This window comes from Phyllobates terribilis, unplaced genomic scaffold (assembly GCF_046119375.1).
Source record: "Phyllobates terribilis strain yellow unplaced genomic scaffold, ASM4611937v1 Scaffold_279__1_contigs__length_2497574, whole genome shotgun sequence".
NCBI lineage: Eukaryota > Metazoa > Chordata > Amphibia > Anura > Dendrobatidae > Phyllobates > Phyllobates terribilis.
In genome coordinates, this window is record NW_027363039.1 from 174,900 (window position 1) to 197,221 (window position 22,322).

Consider the following 22,322-nt stretch of genomic DNA (forward strand, 5'->3'; position numbering starts at 1 on the left):
TTCTATGCACTCTCTCCATATCCACCCCTCCCTTCTCCCCTCTCTCATGTATAACTCTGAGGCTCTACTGACATTTCTCACCCACTCCAAACCATCCACTACCTCCATACAGCACTCAAAACGTTCATACAAATCATTGCACCACCTGCTCTCTCTTTTTCTCTCCTTCTCCTAGTTGCAGGCGACATCTCCCCCAACCCTGGGCCTCCCTGCACTAGCATATACTCTCCTCCAGCTGCATATAGAAACCCTGCTAATCTTAGTAACATTCAGTGCTTTCCCTCTCCTATTGCTTTCATTGTGCTCTCTGGAACGCACGGTCTGTGTGTAACAAACTAACTTACATTCACGATTTTTTCCTCAGCAATTCCCTTCACCTTCTGGCTATTACAAAAATCTGGATCCAGCATTCAGACACCACCACAGCTGCTGCTCTCTCATTTGGTGGATTGAAATTTTCACATATGGCCAGACCTGAGAATAGACAGGGTGGAGGTGTTGGTTTGCTCCTTTCACCACAATGTGCTTTCCAGGTCACCCCCACCCCGGTTCACTCACTTATGTTTCCTTCCTTTGAAGTCCACACCGTCAGACTCTTCAAACCCTTCTCCCTGTGAGTGGTGGTTGTGTATCGCCCTCCAGGCCCCTCCCGCCAGTTCCTGGATCACTTTGCCACCTGGCTTCCTCACTTTCTATCCTGTGACATCCCCACCCTCATCATGGGAGACTTTAACATCCCCATCAATGATCTCCTCTCCCAATCTGCCTCTCATAGGTTACTAACTCTCCTACACATGAAGATGGGAATACTCTGGACCTGGTTTTCTTCCGTCTATGCTCGCTGCATGACTTTACTAACTCCCCTCTCCTGCTCTCAGACCACAACCTTCTTTCCTTCTCTGTCAAGAACTGTCTCCTCACCCGGGACACCCCCCACTTACCACACTTATAGGAAAACACGTGCCATTAATACCCAGCAGCTTATGGACAATCTCCACACATCTTCAGCCCCCATCTCCTGTCTAGACTTGCCATTGTCACACTACAATAATACAGTGAAGAGAACCCTAGATGAAGCAGCACCTTCTACACGCAGAAAGACCCGACACAGACAACGGCAGCCCTGGCACACAATGCAAATACGTTTTCTTCAGCGTTGCTCTAGGTGTGCTGAGCGGCAGTGAAGAAAATCTCTTTTAGCAGAGGACTTCATCCACTATAAATTCATGCTCAAAACCTATAACTCTGCCCTTCATATGGCCAAACAATCCTACTTCACCCCCCTCATCACTTCACTATCCAACAATCCAAAATGACTTTTTGAAACCTTAAACTGCCTCCTAAAACCTAATGCACAGGCTGCTACCACCAGCCTCAGCGGTGAGGATCTGGCCACTTATTTCCTAGAAAAAATCAACCACATCCATCAGGACATCTCAGCCCAATCTCCTCAGTGCCTGGATCCCCTTCCCTGCTGCACTTCAAGCTCACTAGCCATCTTTGAGCCTGTCACAGAAGAAGAAGTTACCCAGCTTCTCATTTCTTCTCGACCTACAACCAGCAACAGTGACCCCATTCCTTCACATCTGCTGCAGTCTCTCTCACCGGTGATCACCACTCACCTGACTAAAATATTTAACCTCTCTCTTTCTTCAGGTATTTTTCCCTCATTTAAACATGTCATCATAACCCCTTTACTTAAATAGCCATCCCTGGACCAGAACTGCACTGCTAACTACAGACCTGTCTCTAATCTTCCTTACATCTCTAAACTCCTGGAACGCTTGGTCCACTCCCGTCTAATCCGCTATATCTCAGATAACTCCTCGACCCTCTACAATCTGATTTCCGCTCCTTACACTCCACTGAAACTGCCCTCACTAAAGTCTCTAATGATCTACTAACAGCTAAATCCAAAGGTCACTGCTCCCTGCTGATTCTCCTGGATCTCTCTGCCACATTTGACACTGTGGATCACCAGCTCCTCCTCACTATGCTCCACTCTATAGGCCTCAGGGAAACCATTCTCTCCTGGTTCTTCTACCTCTCTGACCCTCCTTCACTGTATCTTTTGCCGGCTCCTCTTCCTCTCCTCATCCCCTTATAGTAGGAGTTCCGCAGGGCTCAGTCCTAGGCCCCCTCCTCTTCTCTCTATACACTGCCCCTTTTGGACAAACAATCAGCAGACTTGGGTTTCAGTGTCATCTCTATGCTGAAGACACCCAATTATACAGTTTTTCCCCTGACATCACCCCTACCCTAATACAAAATACCAAGGACTGTCTGTCTGCTGTCTCTAACATCATGTCTTCCCTCTATCTTAAACTGAATCTCTCCAAAACTGAACTCCTCGTGTTTCTCCCCTTTACTAACCCAACTCTGCCTAACATCGAAATTACCTTGGAGGGTTCAACCATAACTCCCAAGCAGCACGGCCGCTGCCTTGGGGTCATATTCGACACTAACCTTTCCTTTACTCCCTATATCCGATCACTCGCTCGCTCTTGTCACCTGCATCTTAAAAACATCTCCAGAATCCGACCTTTTCTCACCTTTGAAACTGCTAAAATTCTTACTGTCGCTCTTATTTACTCTCGTTTGGACTACTGCAACTCTCTTCTGATTGGTCTTCCGCTTACCAAACTTTCTCCTCTCCAATCCGTCCTGACTGTGGCAGCCAGGGTCGTATTTCTGTCCAGCCGCTTCACCGATGCTTCCATCTTGTGCCAGTCATTACACTGGTTGCCCATTCGCTACAGGGTCCAATATAAACTCATCGCTCTCACCCACAAAGTTCTCCACAGTTCTGTACCGCCTTACATCTCTTCTCTCATCTCTGCCTATCGCCCTACACGTGCCCTCCGTTCTACAAATAACCTAAGACTAACATCCCTCATAATCTGAACCTCGCACCTCCGTCTCCAAGACTTCTCTCGTGCTGCGCCAGTTCTCTGGAATGCTCTACCCCTGACGATCTGACTGATGCCTAGCCCCCATGTCTTCAAGTGCGCTTTAAAAACCCATCTCTTTAAACAAGCCGACCACCTCAACAACTCAGTAAACCAACTTTCCCTTGTCCCTCCTTCTAAATATTATTCAGAATCTGCTCCCTACTATTCATCTGTCTCCACACCCTCCATGCACAAGATAACTGCACTCGATACTTGATTATTGCACTTATACATACGGGCTGATGACCGGATCATGCAGCTTTATATGAAAATCCCTATTTATTATAATTGTCAGACCTGAAATAACAAGCACTTTGCACCTACTGTGTCCCCCCATTCCCTTGTAGAATGTAAGCGTGCGAGCGGCCGGACCCTCGCTCCTAATGTAACTGTTTAAACTGTCTTACCTTGTATTGAATTTATTGTCTGTACATGTCCCCGCTTAATTGTAAAGTGCTGCGGAATATGTTGGCACTATATAAATGAAACGTATTATTATTATTAGGAATTGGGTACAGTGTAGTGGTGAACGCAATAGTTTAGGATAGAAACAGTTACTGTGTTTAGCAATAGCTGCAGAGCAGGAGGAGCCGGGGTAGTTACCAGGAGGTTTAGTGACTGCAGCAGGGGAGTAACGGGGAAGTCTGCCCAGCAACCGAAGGAGGATTGGTGATCGGCCCAGTCAAAAGGGGAGGAGATTAGGCCAGGGCGGAGTAACGGTTTTTCCTGTCAGTTAGTTCTGAGGGAGGGATGTGACAGAGCAGTAGCTGGAGGTCCAGGGGGCACAGAAACCCGGTCCGACCAGCAGCAGAGAAACGTTAGTCAGGAACTCTAAAACGACTTTCCCTTAATGTTCGGGGCCTACGGTCCACAGGAGTCAGCAGAGTAACTTGTCTCAAAATCTTCCCAGAAGGGGAAGTCAGACGGGGAATAGTACAGAGGAAATGGAACGGGACTCTAAAAACTGCGAGGGTCTCAGAGGCCAAAGAGGTCGACTATGGAAGGGACATCTCAGGAGAAACAGACGGTGAATATTAACATATGCTGTGCAATGAACTGTGAACCTGGAAAAGGATGCGCCCAATACTGCGTGTTCCCTCATGGTGAAGTTGGACGGTTAAGTAAAGTTCTTTTTTATAAAACGGAGTGGAAGTCCCCTATCGTGTGTGCGGCGGTTACTGAAGAGGAAAACCGAAGACGGCAGAGATCTGCGACCAACACGTGAGTGTTCTGCACCACACGCACAGCACAGGAGAATTGGGACATTTGTCTTTGTCAGGGAGCCAGGGTGTAGGAACACAACAGTCCCTCGCCACTACTACCACCCTCACAAAAAATGCATAGGCCAGACTGTAATCCCAAGGAATCAAGAAGGTGTAGCTACAGTCACCACTGTGAGCGACAGCTGTAACTGTGCCCCGACACTGAGTGACGGTCGCTCTGTATTGATGCACTGCTGAGCCGGCTGCCAGTCTCAGTCCCGGGCGCAGTTACAGACGCCGCTCAGTGCTGCGTACGGTGACAGTAGGTGCGTTGGCGCCTGCATGACTGAAAGCCGGCGGCTTCCGGGTGCCGCACACTGAGTACAGCGGCCGGGCACCTCCCTAATGCTATTAACCAGCAGATTAACCCCATATGTGCATGTTATTGGCGATATCCAACCAGACAGGTTCCCTGTAAGGAACAATGCACAATAAATGTAAATCACTACAAATCTGAGACCTCAGAGACGTGTAACATCTTATTCTGGTCGTGTCCGATACAAAACTCCTTCTATTCCCCCCTAACATGTAGACTGTGAGCAGGGCCCTCCCTTATATTGTACCATACTGATACCGGGGGAGGGACGTCACCAGAGTAACCGCCCAGTGTGGGACTTCGGATCAGGGGACAAAGGACCCCATCAGTCACCAGAACAGGAGTCCTGAGACCCCAACAAGCTCAGGAGGAACGACCCTTCATAGCCCTCATTACTGATCGGCCATTATGTCATGAAGAGATGAATCTTCCTAATATTTCTTCTGCTGTCGCCTTATGAGGCTTCATTGTCCTCCAAACACAATCGGAAATCTGCTGATATATCCACAGAATCTAAAATCAAACGCTGCTGACAATCACTCTCCTGTGTGAGCGATGGGGGAGGGGAGAGGAGAAGACGAGACAGGGAGGGAGCGAGAACATCAGCGCAAGAGTCACATGTGCAAGGCAAAAAAAGAGAAAAGCCGAAAATGGGAGATTCATCATTACACGTCATCTACAGCGAACCTGGTTTAAGAGGCCGGAGCTCCTCCATCATCACCTCCTGATACCGATCCTGGTGTCCTTCTAGATACTCCCACTCCTCCATGGAGAGATAGACAGCGACGTCCTGACACCTTATAGGAACCTGACAACAACGACACCGTCATCACCCAGAATCCTCCAGTGCTGTCCTGTATAATGTCCCAGCAGTCACCTCTCCGCTCATCACCCAGAATCCTCCAGTGCCGTCCTGTATAATGTCCCAGCAGTCACCTCTCCGGACATCACCCAGAATCCTCCAGTGCCGTCCTGTATAATGTCCCAGCAGTCACCTCTCCGGACATCACCCAGAATCCTCCAGTGCTGTCCTGTATAATGTCCCAGCAGTCACCTCTCTGCTCATCACCCAGAATCCTCCAGTGCTCTCCTGTATAATGTCCCAGCAGTCACCTCTCTGCTCATCACCCAGAATCCTCCAGTGCTGTCCTGTATAATGTCCCAGCAGTCACCTCTCCGGTCATCGCCCAGAATCCTCCAGTGCTGCCCTGTATAATGTCCCAGCAATCACCTCTCCGGTCATCACCCAGAATCCTCCAGTGCTGTCCTGTATAATGTCCCAGCAGTCACCTCTCCGGTCATCACCCAGAATCCTCCAGTGCTGTTCTGTATAATGTCCCAGCAGTCACCTCTCCGTTCATCACCCAGAATCCTCCAGTGCCGTCCAGTATAATGTCCCAGCAGTCACCTCTCCGCTCAGCAGCTCAATCATCTTGTTGCTGAGCTCTAGGATCTTCCTCTTCCTCTCATGTATCGGGGGGTGCGGGGGAGGCTCTGTGATGGGGCCCGGGCTCCGCCCTCCTGACTCCTGGAGATGGATGATGGGAGTCACACCCTCCCCCGGTGTCTTCCTCACTATTGTGTAATCCTGTGTATGGAGAGAGACACTTAGGGAGAAGAATTCCTTCCCGACTCCAGATCTGACAATCAGTAGAAATCCCGGGATCAATAACCGTCTCCAGTAATCTGGGGCCATAACCTGGAATATTATTACACTCAGGACAGACATCCAGGCCCCTCTACAGCTCTTATAGGGAATCCCCATGACAACTCCTCCTGGCAGAGAGCTGCACGCAATCACTGCTCTTACAGTAAAGAATCCTTCTCTTCCTCTTCTGGATTTCCTCTTCCCGATGTCGGACTTGTTACATAACACAATAAAGCTGATAGGAATGTAGAGGAGTTACCTCTCCGCTCAGCAGGGAGATGATCTCCAGGGTGAAGTGTAATAATCTTCTGGTGGTCTCGTCCTCGTCCATCCTCGGGGGGTCATTCAGGAGAAGGAGGGATGAGCACTGGATCAGCTGGAGGGATCTCGTCCTGCCGGAGTCTTCATGATAAAGGAGAAGATGGAGATCACAGGGGACGATATAACGACAATCACTGAATTCTGCCCCAAATATCCGACATTTATCAGGAAGAATCAGGAGGAAAAGTCACAAACTCCACCGCGACCTCCTCCACCGATCTGACCGCTCATTATCAGCCTCGTAGGAGGACGGTCACCGTGGTAACCACACCGCCAGCGGGGGGATGGTCACCATGGTAACTACACCGCCAGCAAGGGGGGGGGGATGGTCACCATGGTAACTACACCGCCAGCGGGGGGATGGTCACCATGGTAACTACACCGCCAGCAAGGGGGGGGGGTGGTCACCATGGTAACTACACCGCCAGTGGGGGGGGGGGGTGGTCACCATGGTAACTACACCGCCAGCAGGGGGGGGCGGTCACCGTGGTAACCACATCGCCAGCGGGGGACGGTCACGGTGGTAACTACACCAGCAGCAGGGGGTCAGGGAGATTCCATGCAAGTAACAGGACCCCCTCCTCACCCACGCAGTCTCACACCTACAGAATCCCCCCCGCTCCCTGTGCAGCCCCCATACAGGAACAGCCACTTATCTGCGCCCCCAAATCACCTCAGCTCCTCGGTGTAATCACCACAGCCTCAGCAGCAGAGAGCAATAGAGAGCAAAGCCCCGCCCCTTCCGGTGACATCATCAAGTCACATGGGTATGACGTCATTTAGCCCAGGTGTATGTAGTCTCTACCTTTCCTGAGCTCCGCCCCTGATCACATGACGGTGACGTCACCACAGGTCCTCCGCTCTCAGTGCAGCAGCCTCTTCCTGTGGTGTCTCTCTCCCCCTCCGCCGTCTCTCTGTCTCATAGTCAGGATCACACGCTGTCTCTGTGTTGCTGCCCTCTGCTGGTTGTTGGAGGCAGCGCGCAGAAGCTATCTGTCCCGGCCTGTTGTCTCTGCTCTGATTGGCTCCGCAGTGTTTCCTCACAGACTGTAATGATTCTATAAACTATAAAGTTATTATAATGGTGAAGGAGCTGTGAGGAGGCTGCGGTCATGTGACAGTGATGACGTCACCGCAGCTCCTCCCCCTCAGGGGTCATTGCCCCGCCCAGATCTGCAGATGATCCCGGCGCAGTCGCTCCTCCGGCTCCTCCTCCCTCTGACGTCACATAGTGGCCGCTTTCTCCAGTGATGAGGATTTCTCTGCTCCCGGAGGTTCTGTAAGTCCAGTAGTCTCATCAGGTCCACATCTATAGTAAGTTCATCTGTTTCCCCAGTCAGGGCTCGCTCTCACTTCAATCCGATAAAACACCAGACTGCGTCCGTACCCAGTAATCCTCGGATTCTCTGCTCAGCGGCGTTTTGTTTTCCAGCTCCGATCGGATCGCACGCACCCATATAATCTACAGGTGCGTGTGAAACATCGCGCTGCACTCAGATACCACCCGAGTGCAGTGTGATTCCCGCCAATGCCAGCAGCAGAGGAGATGGAGACAGTGATTTCCCCGTCCCCTCCGCAGCCGTGCGAGAGGATCAGAGCATGGAGCACTGACATTCGGCTCCCGCTCGCAGCAGAGCAGCAGCGAGTGTCATTAGCATATCGCATCGGGGGGTCTCGCATCGCATACCGTACGCTAGTGGGACCCCGGCCTAAGAGATACGTCTGTGTCTTGTATAGCAGAGCGGAGTTGTACAGATACCTGTCTTTACGTAGGCTCAGGTTCTCCCGGGTGCGACTCAGCCTCAGCATCCTCCCGCGCCATCTCCTCCTCTCCATGTTGTTGTGCAGAGTTCTCGGCGCCATCTTGTGATCAGGATCTGGAGAATTTTTCATTTTTTTTTTTTTCTCCTATTTTTTTAATTTTAAAAAATGTTATTAAAATGTTCTAATGCTGATAATTTAGTCATCCGTTCAGATATTAAAATATTCATCCAATGAGAAATGAAAGCAATTCTAAACCCATAACCCTTCTATGACCTGATCACTGTCTACATACTGAAAAAACAATGAGTATACCGACATTATCACAACATAAGAGCCGAAGCCACAAATAGTAATGTGAAAGCTTCTTCCCCGGAATCCAATGTTGCTCTATCCATAAAAAACCTTCATCAAATCTCAACTTCATTCCTGACCCCGATCATTTCTATAACCATAGATGTGTTAGTGCACAATGCGGTATCTGCTCCAGCGAGACCACCGTGTCTGTACTGTCTGCAAGAAGAAAGAAGAGAAAGGGCACATTTGTCCCCCAGCTCTACTGACGGACTCACATTATACTCTAGATTCAGGCCTTTAGGAGACAGACGATTTACAGTCAATATCCAGAAGGCTTCGCTCCTTAATAACCTTCTCTTAATACCGCCTCCTCTCCTAGGAGCACTCACTTGTTCTATCACCTGGTATTCTGTCTCAGACAACGATATCTTCGGACTTTCTCAAAATATCCACAAGTGAATTCAGGAGACGTGACTGGGAAAAGAAACCAAAAGGTGAGTCTCCTATGAACTTCATGCTGCAACTGTAATGGAATACTGTGGAGAAAAACGCCTGTCGCGAGGACTGCGAGTCCATCTGCGCCCCACTCTGTTTTCAGAGGATGGGACTTTCTGCGATCAATTCGAGCAGATTAATAAGTGTTCCCTGGATTTAGTCTTGTTGACTGCTGATAGACTGCAGGCGGCAGATACAGATTTAAAAGTGGAGATTGCGAAAAATGTAAAATAAATAATATTTAAATTAGGTCAATAATTTTTCCTTCCCATTTATGATATACAGAGGAGAATTAGAATCTGTTGTGGGTGAATTATGATATATGTTTTTAGACTTTGGTGCGTATAGTTAAATGGTACGATGATTATTATCTTACTTGTTTTAACTTCTGCTTTCTCACATCTCGTCCGCCCTTTAACACATTCCCCCAACCCTGGTCCTCCCTCCACTAGCATACACCACTCTTCTCCAGCTGCATATGGAAACCCTGCTAATCTTAGTAACATTCAGTGCATGCCCTCTCTTATTGCTTTCTATTGTGCCCTCTGGAACGCACGGTCTGTGTGTAACAAACTAACTTACACTCACCATTTTTTCCTCTCTAATTCCCTTAACCTTCTGGCTATTACAAAAATCTGGATCCAGCATTCAGACACCACCGCAGCTGCTGCTCTCTCATTTGGTGGGCTGAAATTTACACATACAACCAGACCTGAGAATACACAAGGTGGAGGTGTTGGTTTGCTCCTTTCACCACAATGTGCTTTCCAGGTCATCCTCCCGGTTCCCTAACTTATATTTCCTTCCTTTGAAGTCCACATCGTCAGACTCTTCAAACCCTTCTCCCTGTGAGTGGCAGTTGTGTATCGCCCTCCAGGCTCCTGCCGCCAGTTCCTGGATCACATTGCCAACTGGCTTCCTCACTTTCTATCCTGTGACATCCCCACCCTCATCATGGGAGACTTTAACATCCCCATCAATGATCCCCTCTCCCAATCTGTCTCTCATCTACTTTCTCTAACCCCCTCATTCGGCCTCTCACAGGTTACTAATAGTGTTGAGCGAGTATGTTCTGTTAACCCTTTCGGCGAGTATGCTCGGGCCGAGCTCCGAGTATTTACAGCTGCTCGGTGATATGTTTGAATCGCTCCCGTGTGCATGATTTGCAACTGTTTGACAGCTTTATTATATGTAAGGAATGTCTATTTCTAACACATTCCTCACATGTAATAAAGCTGTCAAACAGTTGCAAATCATGCATACTCGGAAGAGAACATATTCGCTCAACACTAGATAATGTATGTAAAGCGCTGCGGAATATGTTAGCGCTATATAAAAATAAAGATTATTATTATATTATAGTTACTAACTCTCCTACACATGAAGACGGGAATACTCTGGACCTGGTTTTCTCCCGTCTATGCTCGCTGCATGACTTTACTAACTCCCCTCTCCCGCTCTCGGACCACAACCTTCTTTCCTTCTCTGTCAAGAATTGTCTCCTCACCCGGGACACCCCCACTTACCACACTTCTAGGAATACAGGTACCATTAATACCCAGCAGCTTATGGACAATCTCCACACGTCTTCAGCCCCCATCTCCCCCCTCCTTCTCCTGTCCAGACTTAGCATTGTCACACTACAATAATAGAGTGAAGAGCGCCCTAGATGAAGCGGCTACTTCTACTCTCAGAAAGATCCGACACAGACAACGGCAGCCCTGGCACACGATGCAAACACGTTTTCTTCAGCGTTGCTCTAGGTGTGCTGAGCGTCAGTGGAGAAAATCGCTTTTAGCAGAGGACTTCATCCACTATAAATTCATGCTCAAAACCTATAACTCTGCCCTTCATCTGGCCAAACAATCCTACTTCACCCCCCTCATCACTTCACTGTCCAACAATCCAAAACGACTTTTTGAAACCTTAAACTCCCTCCTGAAACCTAATGCACAGGCCCCCACCACCAACCTCAGCGGTGAGGATCTGGCCACTTATTTCCTAGAAAAAATCAACCACATCCATAAGGACATCTCAGCCCAATCTCCTCAGTGCCTGGATCCCCTTCCCTGCCGCACTTCAAGCTCACTAGCCATCTTTGAGCCTGTTACAGAAGAAGTTACCCTGCTCCTCACTTCTTCTCGACCTACAACCTTCACATCTCCTGCAGTCTCTCTCACCGGTGGTCACCACTCACCTGACTAAAATATTTAACCTCTCTCTTTCTTCAGGTATTTTTGCCTCCTCATTTAAACATGCCATCATAACCCCTTTACTTAAAAAGCCATCCCTGGACCAGAACTGTGCTGCTAACTACAGACCTGTCTCTAACCTTCCTTACATCTCTAAACTCCTGGAACGCTTGTTCCACTCCCATCTAATCCGCTATCTCTCAGATAACTCTCTCCTCGACCCTCTACATTCTGGTTTCCGCTCCTTACACTCCACTGAAACTGCCCTCACTAAAGTCTCTAATGATCTACTAACATCTAAATCCAAAGGTCACTGCTCCCTGCTGATTCTCCTGGATCTCTCTGCAGCATTTGACACTGTGGATCACTAGCTCCTCCTCACTATGCTCCGCTCTATAGGCCTCAAGGAAACCGTTCTCTCCTGGTTCTCCTCCTACCTCTCTGACAGCTCCTTCACTGTATCTTTTGCTGGCTCCTCTTCCTCTCCTCATCCCCTTACTATCGGGGTCCCGCAGGGCTCAGTCCTAGGCCCCCTCCTCTTCTCTCTATACACTGCCCCTATTGGACAAACAATCAGCAGATTTGGGTTCCAGTATCATCTCTATGCTGACGACACCCAACTATACACCTCTTCACCTGACATCACCCCTACCCTAATACAAAATACCAAGGATTGTCTGTCCGCTGTCTCTAACATCATGTCCTCCCTCTATCTTAAACTGAATCTCTCCAAAACTGAACTTCTTGTGTTTCCCCCCTCTACTAACCCAACACTACCTAACATCGAAATTACCTTGGAGGGTTCAACCATAACCCCCAAGCAGCACGGCCGCTGCCTTGGGGTCATATTCGACACTAACCTCTCCTTTACTCCCTATATCCGATCATTCACCGTCTTGTCACCTGCATCTTAAAAACATCTCCAGAATCCGACCTTTTCTCACCTTTGAAACTGCTAAAACTCTGACTGTTGCTCTTATTCACTCTCGTCTGGACTACTGCAACTCTCTTCTGATCGGTCTCCCTCTTACCAAACTTTCTCCTCTCCAATCCGTCCTGAATGCAGCAGCCAGGGTCGTATTTCTGTCCAGCCGCTTCACCGATGCCTCCATCTTGTGCCAGTCATTACACTGGTTGCCCATTCGCTACAGGGTCCAATATAAACTCATCGCTCTCACCCACAAAGCTCTCCACAGTTCTGCACCGCCTTATATCTCCTCTCTCATCCCTGTCTATCACCCTACACGTGCCCTCCGTTCTACAAATGACCTAAGACTAACATCCCCCATAATCCGAACCTCGCACCTCCGTCTCCAAGACTTCTCTCGTGCTGCGCCAGTTCTCTGGAATGCTCTACCCCAGACGATCTGACTGATGCCTAGACCCCATGTCTTCAAGAGCGCTTTAAAAACCCATCTCTTTAAACAAGTCGACCACCTCAACTACTCAGTAAACCAACTTTCCCCTGTTCCCTCCTTCTAAATATTATTCAGAATCTGTTCCCTACTGTTCATCTGTCTTCACACCCTCCATGCACACGATAACTGCACTCGATACTTGATTATTGCACTTATACATACGGGCTGATGACCGGATCATGCAGCTTTATATGAAAATCCCTATTTATTAGAATTGTCAGACCTGAAATAACAAGCACTTTGCACCTATTGTGTCCCCCCATTTCCTTGTAGATTGTAAGCGTGCGAGCGGCCGGACCCTCGCTCCTAATGTAACTGTTTAAACTGTCTTACCTTGTATTGAATTTATTGTCTGTACATGTCCCCGCTTAATTGTAAAGCGCTGCGGAATATGTTGGCGCTATATAAATAAAAATGATTGTTTTTTTGCATTTCCTATCTACGCCTATATATATACAGGGTGGTCCAAAAGTAGATGGACAGAAAGTGTAATAAGTTTATGAAGGGGGAGATTTATCAAACATGGTGTAAAGTGATTATGTGGAGTGATGAAGCTTCTTTCAAATTATCCGGCCATATTAACAGACATAATTGTATTTACTGGTATAATGATAACATGCATTTAACATTAGAGCAACAACTAAATGAGCCTGGTGTCAATGTTTGGGGTGGTATTTCAAGTTTTGCTGTTTTAGGACCAATATTTTTTGATGGAACAGTCACAGGAGATAAGTATCTCAAAATTCTAATGAATCAAGTTGTTCCCCAGTTACAGCAACAGCCTAATTCACATGACCTTTATTTCCAACAAGATGGGGCCCCTCCACATTATTCAAGAGTGGTCCGCGAGGATCTTGATGAAACATTTCCTAATAAATGGATTGGCTGAAGAGGTCCACTTGATTGGCCAGCACGTTCACCAGACTTGACCCCAATGGATTTTTTCTTTTGGGGAGTACTCAAGGACAAAGTTTATAGTCGAAAACCAAAAAGTGTCAGTGATTTGAAAAATTACATAAGAGATGAATTTCAAGAAATTATTACCCAAATTGACTTGTGCAAAAAAGTTTCTGTCCACCTACTTTTGGACCACCCTGTATATTTGTGGCAATGTGTATTGGTGTAAAATTAAATATTTTATTTGATGGTTAATATATTTTGTTATGGACGTTTTTTCATTTTTGTGTATATACACTGCTCAAAAAATAAAGGGAACACTGAAATAACCCATCCTAGATCTGAATGAATGAAATCTTCTCATTGAATACTTTGTTCTGTACAAAGTTGAATGTGCTGAGAACAAAATCACACACAAATCATTAATGGAAATCACATTTATTAACCAATGGAGGCCTGGATTTGGAGTCACCCCCAAAATTAAAGTGGAAAAACACACTACAGGCTGATCCAACTTTGATGTAATGTCCTTAAAACAAGTCAAAATAAGGTACAGTATTGTGTGTGGCCTCCACGTGCCTGTATGACCTCCCTACAATGCCTGGGCATGCTCCTGATGAGGCTCAGTATTGTGTGTGGCCTCCACGTGCCTGTATGACCTCCCTACAACGCCTGGGCATGCTCCTGATGAGGCTGAGTATTGTGTGTGGCCTCCACGTGCCTGTATGACCTCCCTACAACACCTGGGCATGCTCCTGATGAGGCTCAGTATTGTGTGTGGCCTCCACGTGCCTGTATGACCTCCCTACAATGCCTGGGCATGCTCCTGATGAGGCTCAGTATTGTGTGTGGCCTCCACGTGCCTGTATGACCTCCCTACAACACCTGGGCATGCTCCTGATGAGGCTCAGTATTGTGCGTGGCCTCCACGTGCCTGTATGACCTCCCTACAGCACCTGGGCATGCTCCTGATGAGGTTGCGGATGGTCTCCTGTGGGATCTCCTCCCAGACCTGGACTAAAGCATCCACCAACTCCTGGACAGTCTGTGGTGCAACGTGACGTTGGTGGATGGAGCGAGACATCATGTCCCAGATGTGCTCAATCGGATTCAGGTCTGGGGAACGGGCGGCCAGTCCATAGCTTCAATGCCTTCATCTTGCAGGACCTGCTGACACACTCCAGCCACATGAGGTCTGGCATTGTCCTGCATTAGGAGGACCCCAAGACCAACCGCACCAGCATATGGTCTCACACGGGGTCTGAGGATCTCATCTTGATACCTAATGGCAGTCAGGCTACATCTGGCGAGCACATGGAGGGCTGTGCGGCCCTCCAAAGAAATGCCACCCCACACCATTACTGACCCACTGCCAGCCGGTCATGCTGAAGGATGTTGCAGGCAGCAGATCGCTCTGCACGGCGTCTCCAGACTCTGTCACGTCTGTCACATGTGCTCACTGTGAACCTGCTTTCATCTGTGAAGAGCAGAGGGCGCCAGTGGCGACTTTGCCAATCCTGGTGTTCTGTGGCAAATGCCAAGCGTCCTGCACGGTGTTGGGCTGTGAGCACAACCCCCATCTGTGGACGTCGGGCCCTCATACCACCCTCATGGAGTCGGTTTCTAACCGTTTGTTCAGACACATGCACATTTGTGGCCTGCCGGAGGTCATTTTGCAGGGCTCTGGCAGTGCTCCTCCTGTTCCTCCTTGCACAAAGGCGGAGGTAGCGGTCCTGCTGCTGGGTTGTTGCCCTCCTACGGCCCCCTCCACGTCTCCTGGTGTACTGGCCTGTCTTCTGGTAGCGCCTCCAGCCTCTGGACACTACGCTGACAGACACAGCAAACCTTCTTGCCACAGCTCGCATTGATGTGCCATCCTGGATAAGCTGCAGTACCTGAGCAACTTCTGTGGGTTGTAGAGTCCGTCTCATGCTACCACGAGTGTGAAAGCCCAACCAACATTCAAAAGTGACCAAAACATCAGCCAGAAAGCATTGGTACTGAGATGTGGTCTGTGGTCCCCACCTGCAGAACCACTCCTTTATTGAGGGTGTCTTGATAATTGCCAATAATTTCCATCTATTGTCTATTCCATTTGCACAACAGCATGTGAAATTGATTGTCAATCAGTGTTGCTTCCTAAGTGGACAGTTTGATTTCACAGAAGTTTGATTTACTTGGAGTTATATTCTGTTGTGTAAGTGTTCCCTTTATTTTTTTGAGCAGTGTATATTTTATATAATGAGACTAATATGATTATATGAATGTTTGTGGTTTTCTTCATTTTTTATTTCATTGTGATGTCATTTCCTTGTTTTTTTTCTGTATAAATGTTGTATTTCTATGTGATTGGCCACAATTGACAAAAGCTCAGGAGGAGCTGAAACGTTTTGCAGATCTGTGGATGTGGAATAAATGATTGACTACAGGTGAGTGCCGGGATCTCTTTCCTTTCCCTCTCCATTACTAACCTGAGGGCTTGAAGACAGCTGTGTTTTTTGACAAATCACAGCTGTCATCAACCCTAACCACCATTACCCCGATCGCCACCGCACCAGGGCAATCGTGAAGAGCCGTGCAAAGCACCGGAATTGGTGCGCCATTTCTGAGGCGGCTGAGGGCTTGTATTTTTAGGTTGGGAAGGGCCCAGTAACCGAGGACCTTCCCACCCTGATAATATCCGCTCACAGCTGTCTGCTTTACCTTTGCTGGTTATCAAAAATAGGGAGGACTCCACATCTCTTTTTTAATTTATTAGCTAAACACAAGTACAGTAAACTCCACACACAGGGCACTAATTATATATCTCACGGATATCTATCATCTATCTCGATCTTTGCACATCTAACACCTAAATATCTGTCATTTCTATTCTGCACTCTCTTCCGGCACGTGTCACACAGACGTGTGTGCGGATGTCACACTTTATGTCATTTTTGTGCAGGGCGTACTGACGTCCGAGCTGCCGGCAAATAAAGGAAATGTCCGGTCCGTGTGAACATGTGCGCAGCCCATCTATATATATAATTGTCTTATCCCGTCCGTCTGTCTAACTGTCTTTCTGTCTGTCTGTCCAGGAAATCCCCCGTCGCTCATTGGTCCGGCAGCGGCCAATCAGCGCCGCGGGATTTCTGAAAAAAGATGGCCGTTAGCGGCTCATCTGGCGGACGGAGGTCAGCGGCGATGCAGCGGGGAGATGAGCGCCGCTAGCAGCACAACTACCCCGACCGGCGCTGCTGACCTCCATGCGGCTAACGTCGGAAGATCAGCGGCTTGGCCCGCTGATCTCCCGACAGCAGGTGTGAACGGAGGACCGGGGAGCGGCGCCGCCGGTCGGGATGCTTCTGCTGCGAGTAGCCGCTCATCTCCCGGTTTCTCGCAGCAGAAGGAGACGCACAGGCAGCGCCGCTCCCCGGTCCTCGCTAATACGGAGCCGCACAAGCAGCGCCGCTCCTGGGCCCACACTAATACGACGCTGATTGGTCGCGGTGGCCGGCCGCGACCAATCAGCGAGATGGGCGGCAAATTTAAACGCCGCTCTGCTGATTAATCGCGGCCGGCCACCGCGACCAATCAGCGAGATGGGCGGCAAATTTAAACGCCGCTCTGCTGATTAATCGCGGCCGGCCACCGCGACCAATGAGCGAGATGGGCGGCAAATTTAAACGGCACTCTGCTGATTAATCGCGGCCGGCCACGACCAATCAGCGAGATGTCCACCAAATTTAAACGCCGCTCTGCTGATTAATCGCGGCCGGCCACCGCGACCAATCAGCGAGATGGGCAGCAAATTTAAATGCCGCTGTGCTGATTGGTCGCCGACGCTGGGCGCAACCAGTCATCGATTTTGGCGCCACATTTAAATAGCATCCGTGACCAATCAGTACAGCGGTGTTTAAATGTGGAGCCAAGATCGGTGATTGGTCGCGGCCGATATTTAAATTTGGCGCCCAAATCGGTGATAGGTCGCGGGCAGCGTCCGCGACCAATCAGCACAGTCACAGTAGTGTTTAACTTTTGTGCGGCACATTTAAATAGCGGCCGCGACCAATTGGATGTCAGCACCGCTCCCCGGTCCTCCCTTGACACCCTATAGCCGCTGATGTCCACACAGTATCCGCATGGTGTTACAAAGGTCCGGACATTTGTGTTAAAAATCGCTGATTGGTCGCCGACGCTGGGCGCGACCAATCACCGATTTTGGCGCCACATTTAAATAGCGTCGGCGACCAATCAGCGATTTTTAACACAAATGTCCGGACCTTTGTAACACCATGCGGATACTGTGGGGACATCAGCGGCTAGGGTGTGAAGGGAGGACCGGGGAGCGGCGCTGCAGGTCGGGATACTTCTGCTCCAAGCGCCCGCTCATGTCCCGGGTTCTCTCAGCGGAAGTATCCGCACAGGCAGCGGCGCTGACATCCATGCGGCTAGGGTGTGAAGGGAGGACCGGGGAGCGGCGCTGATATCCAATTGGTCGCGGCCGCTATTTAAATGTACTGCACAAATCGGTGATTGGTCGCGGTCTTGGCCCGCGACCAATCACTGATCTTGCCGCAAAAGTTAAACACTACTGTGACTGTGCTGATTGGTCGCGGACACTGCCCGCGACCAATCACCGATTTGGGCGCCAAATTTAAATATCGGCCGTGACCAATCACCACTCTTGGCTCCACATTTAAACACCGCTGTGCTGATTGGTCGCCGACGCTGGGCGCGACCAATCATCGATTTTGGCACCACATTTAAATAGCGTCCGCGACCAATCAGCACAGCGGTGTTTAAATGTGGAGCCAAGATCGGTGATTGGTCGCGGCCGATATTTAAATTTGGCGCCCAAATCGGTGATTGGTCGCGGGCAGCGCCAGCGACCAATCAGCGATTTTTAACACAAATGTCCGGACCTTAGTAACACCATGCGGATACTGTGGGGACATCAGCGGCTAGCGTGTCAAGGGAGGACCGGGGAGCGGCGCTGCGGGTCGGGATACTTCTGCTGCGAGCAGTCGCTCATGTCCCGGGCTTCTCGCAGCGGAAGTAGCCGCACAGGCAGCGGCGCTCCCCGGTCCTCACTAATACGATTCCGCTCCCCGGTCCTCACCAATACGATTCGCTGATTGGTCGCGCTCTCCGCACGCGACCAATCAGTGATCTTGGCGCTAAAGTTAAACACCGCTCTGCTGATTGGTCGCGGCCGCTGCCCGCGACCAATCACCTATTTGGGCGCCACATTTAAATAGCAGCCGCGACCAATCACCGATCTTGCCGCCACATTTAAACACTACTGTGATGATTGGTCGCGGACGGAATGCTAGACGCGTCCAATCAGCGATTTTGGCGCCAAATTTAAACCCCGCTCTGCTAAATGGTCGCGGATGCCGGCCGCGACTAATCAGCATTATTGGCGCCAAATTTAAACCCCGCTCTGCTGATTGGTCGCGGTTGACGTCCGCGACCAATCAGCAATATTGGCGCAAAATTTAAACCCCGCTCTGCTGATTGGTCACGGTTGCCAGCCGCGACCAATCAGCGATTTTGGCGCCAAATTTAAACACCGCTCTGCTGATTGGTCGCAATCGCCGGCCGCGACCAATCAGCATTATTGATGCCAAATTTAAACCCCGCTCTGCTGATTGGTCGCGGTTGCCGGCCGACATCAATCAGAAGTATTGGGGCCAAATTTAAACACCGCTCTGCTGATTAGTCGCGGTCGCCGTCCGCGACCAATCAGCAGTATTGGCGCCAAATTTAAACCCCGCTCTGCTGATTGGTCACGGCCGGCAACCGTGACCAATCAGCAGTATTGGCACCAAATTTAAACCCCGCTCTGCTGATTGGTCACGGTTGCCGGCCGCGACTAATCAGCATTGTTGGCGCCAAATTGCCGGCCGCGACTAATCAGCATTATTGCCGCAAAATTTAAACACCGCTATGCTGAATGGTCGCGGCCGTGACCAATCACCATTATTGCCGCAAAATTTAAACCCCGCTCCGCTGATTGGTCACGTTCGCTGGCCGCGACCAATCAGCGGAGCGGGGTTTAAATTTTGCGCCAATAATGCTGATTGGTCGCGGCCAGCGAACGTGACCAATCAGCATTATTGGCGCAAAATTTAAACCCCGCTCTGCTGATTAGTCGCGACCGCCCGCCGTGACCAATCAGCGATATAGTCGCCAAATTACAACACCGCTTTGCTGATTGGTCGCAGTTGCCGGCCGCGACCAATCAGCGATTTTGGCGCCAAATTTAAACACCGCTCTGCTGATTGGTTGCGACCGCCGGCCGTGACCAATCAGCATTATTGGCGGCAAATTTAAACCCTGCTCTGCTGATTAGTCGCGACCGCCGGCCGTGACCAATCTGCGATATAGCCGCCAAATTTAAACACCGCTCTGCTGATTGCGCCCTGTCGGCCGCATACATATTCTAGAATACCCGATGCATTAGAATCGGGCCACCATCTAGTAGATTATAATGGGTGTACGTGTGTGTCTCCGGTACGTGTGACGGGGGCCTAAAGGGTATGAGCACTTCTAGTATGAATTACCAGTAGGGGGCGTGACCACTTAAAGTGCCTAGGGCAGCATGAATGCCAGATACGGCCCTGAGCACAGCCCTAATAAAGTCATTAGAGCTGCAGATAAAGGGGGTTCGATTACAGCTCTGGATAGTGGGTTGTATGAGCCAGAGGTTATGAACATGGATGACGATACTAATATATGCCGCACTCTAGATGGAGATCCTACTAATTCATACAATACCCCCTTACATTGTCTTTTGGAGGAGGGTTTGGTATCGGCTGTACTTAATGTCAAATAGAACGATTAAAGGAAAATCACCCACAATGTCCAATATTTCATACATTACTAAAAATACACAAAGAAGGAAACATCCATCAGTCTAGAGTTACATTCAATACTGGCTGCAGAGAAAATTCCTATAATATAGTGAATATTACCAGAAAACATTTACCTATGTGTTACGCACGCACCCGGACTGACTGGCGTGTGCGTGATTAGTGATCCCACTGGACCATCAACCGAGGAGTGCCTGGAGGGGTGTAACTAAGTATCAACCCGCTCCGACCAAGGTCACACGGCGGCTCAGTCAACTACGTGAACCAGGGAGGAACCGAGCAGAGGGACCAGGTGCTACTCCAGGTCAGACCCCGGTCACAGCTGTTGACCCACACCAGGGAATGCAGGAACAGGCAGGTTAGCTGGTATGCAGACAGGTGGGTACTGGCAGGCACGGCTGGTATGACTGCAGATGGATACTTAGCAGGCACGGCTGGTATGCAGACAGGCGGGTGCTGACAGGCACGGCTGGAATGCAGACAGGCAGATACTGGCAGGTATGAACGCAGGCTGGATAGGGACCAGTACAGACTGGGATACAGGAACAGTGCCGCAGGTGCACTGGACTAGCAGAGCAAAACCGCAGGAGTGGTGAACAAGCAGAGCAGAGCAAAACTGCAGGTGCGGTGAACAAGCAGAGCGGAGCAAACCCGCAGGTGCGGTGAACAAGCAGAACGGAGCAAAACCGCATGAGCGGTGAACAAGCAGAGCGGAGCAAAACCACAGGTGCGGTGAACAAGCAGAGCGGAGCAAAACCGCAGGTGCGGTGATCAAGCAGAGCAGAACGGAACCGCAGGTGCGGTAAACAAGCAGAGCGGAACCGCCGGAGCGGTGAACAAGCAGAACAGAACTGCAGGTGAGGTAAACAAGTGGGAAGAGCGGAACCGCCGGAGCGGTGAACAAGCAGAACAGAGCAGAAGGTGAAGGCAGACAGGACAGGGCTCTGTTCACATGGAACAGACTGGAAAATACAGGAAGATGGTTAGAACACAGGAGGTAGATACAGAGGCAGGGAAAGGGGACAAGCAGAACCAGATACACACAAGGTACTTACAATGATGTAGCGAGTGGACACAAAACTCACAAATAGAAGTATAGAGACAACGAGTTGCAGTTATGTGCAGGTTCAGATACTGCAGGAAAGAGGGAAGATACAGACATATAGACAAACAAGTAACGGACTAGGACACTGTTCAGACAGGATCTGAACCAGGAACAAGATACAGGAACGAGCCTGGGAACTCAGCCCCCAGGGTGGCAGAAACTGACAAGTCACAGGTACAGGTAGAGGCCCTGGGTACTCAGCCCCCAGGGTGGCGGACAGACTAGAGTCAGGACAGGACCTGGCAACTCACAGTTGCACAGAACAGACTATAAGAAAGTTGCTCAGGCACCTCCTATTGGGTGGAGGGGGTTTAAGTGTCCAGTGACTCATATCAATAGGCTGGGGACGCATTAGGACTGCGCACACTGTAGCTTTAAGAATCAGAAAGCAACAGCGCCGACGCCCTAAGCCAGCAGACAAGAGACATACAAACAGCAGGTACTGGAGCAAAAGTGTGCAGCCTAGCCTGAAAGGTAAGATTGCGGTCTTGCATGGTGGGAGATGGTAAGCTATGAATGCACGCCGCCAGGGATGTTACACTATGTTATACACTGACAAGGATCTAACAAGAAAGACAACTGACACGTGGATGACAAACACCAAAGGTTTCATTGAATGTGGGAGAAACAAATGTGGTTTGTGCAAGTCTGTGCACAAAGCAAAAATGTCTGCATCTACTAACCATAATAAACCCTATAATATCCGACATTTCATTAGTTGTAGCTCCACACGTCATTGACACCATACAATGTGAAGCTTGTCTGCTGCAATATGTGGGGGGCACGGTCAGACCCTTACGTC

At 49.6% G+C, this 22,322-nt stretch overlaps 1 protein-coding gene across 6 annotated transcripts in view; it reads right to left on the bottom strand.

The window, feature by feature from the left end:
• LOC141220277 (uncharacterized) overlaps positions 1-22,322 on the bottom strand; it is a 45,583-nt gene that overhangs the window by 20,569 nt on the left and 2,692 nt on the right. Inside the window, exons 1-4 of one of the 6 annotated variants that reach the window (XM_073666234.1) lie at positions 7,304-7,623; positions 6,437-6,579; positions 5,938-6,117; positions 5,217-5,337 (exon numbers count right to left, since the gene is read on the bottom strand). The exons of 1 other annotated variant lie outside the window; for it this stretch is intronic. In XM_073666234.1, coding sequence (XP_073522335.1) covers positions 5,217-5,337; positions 5,938-6,117; positions 6,437-6,508 — 373 coding nt within the window. In that variant the 5' untranslated portion in view covers positions 6,509-6,579; positions 7,304-7,623. 4 more of the 6 variants (XM_073666233.1, XM_073666237.1, XM_073666235.1 and 1 more) reach the window with 4 other exon arrangements.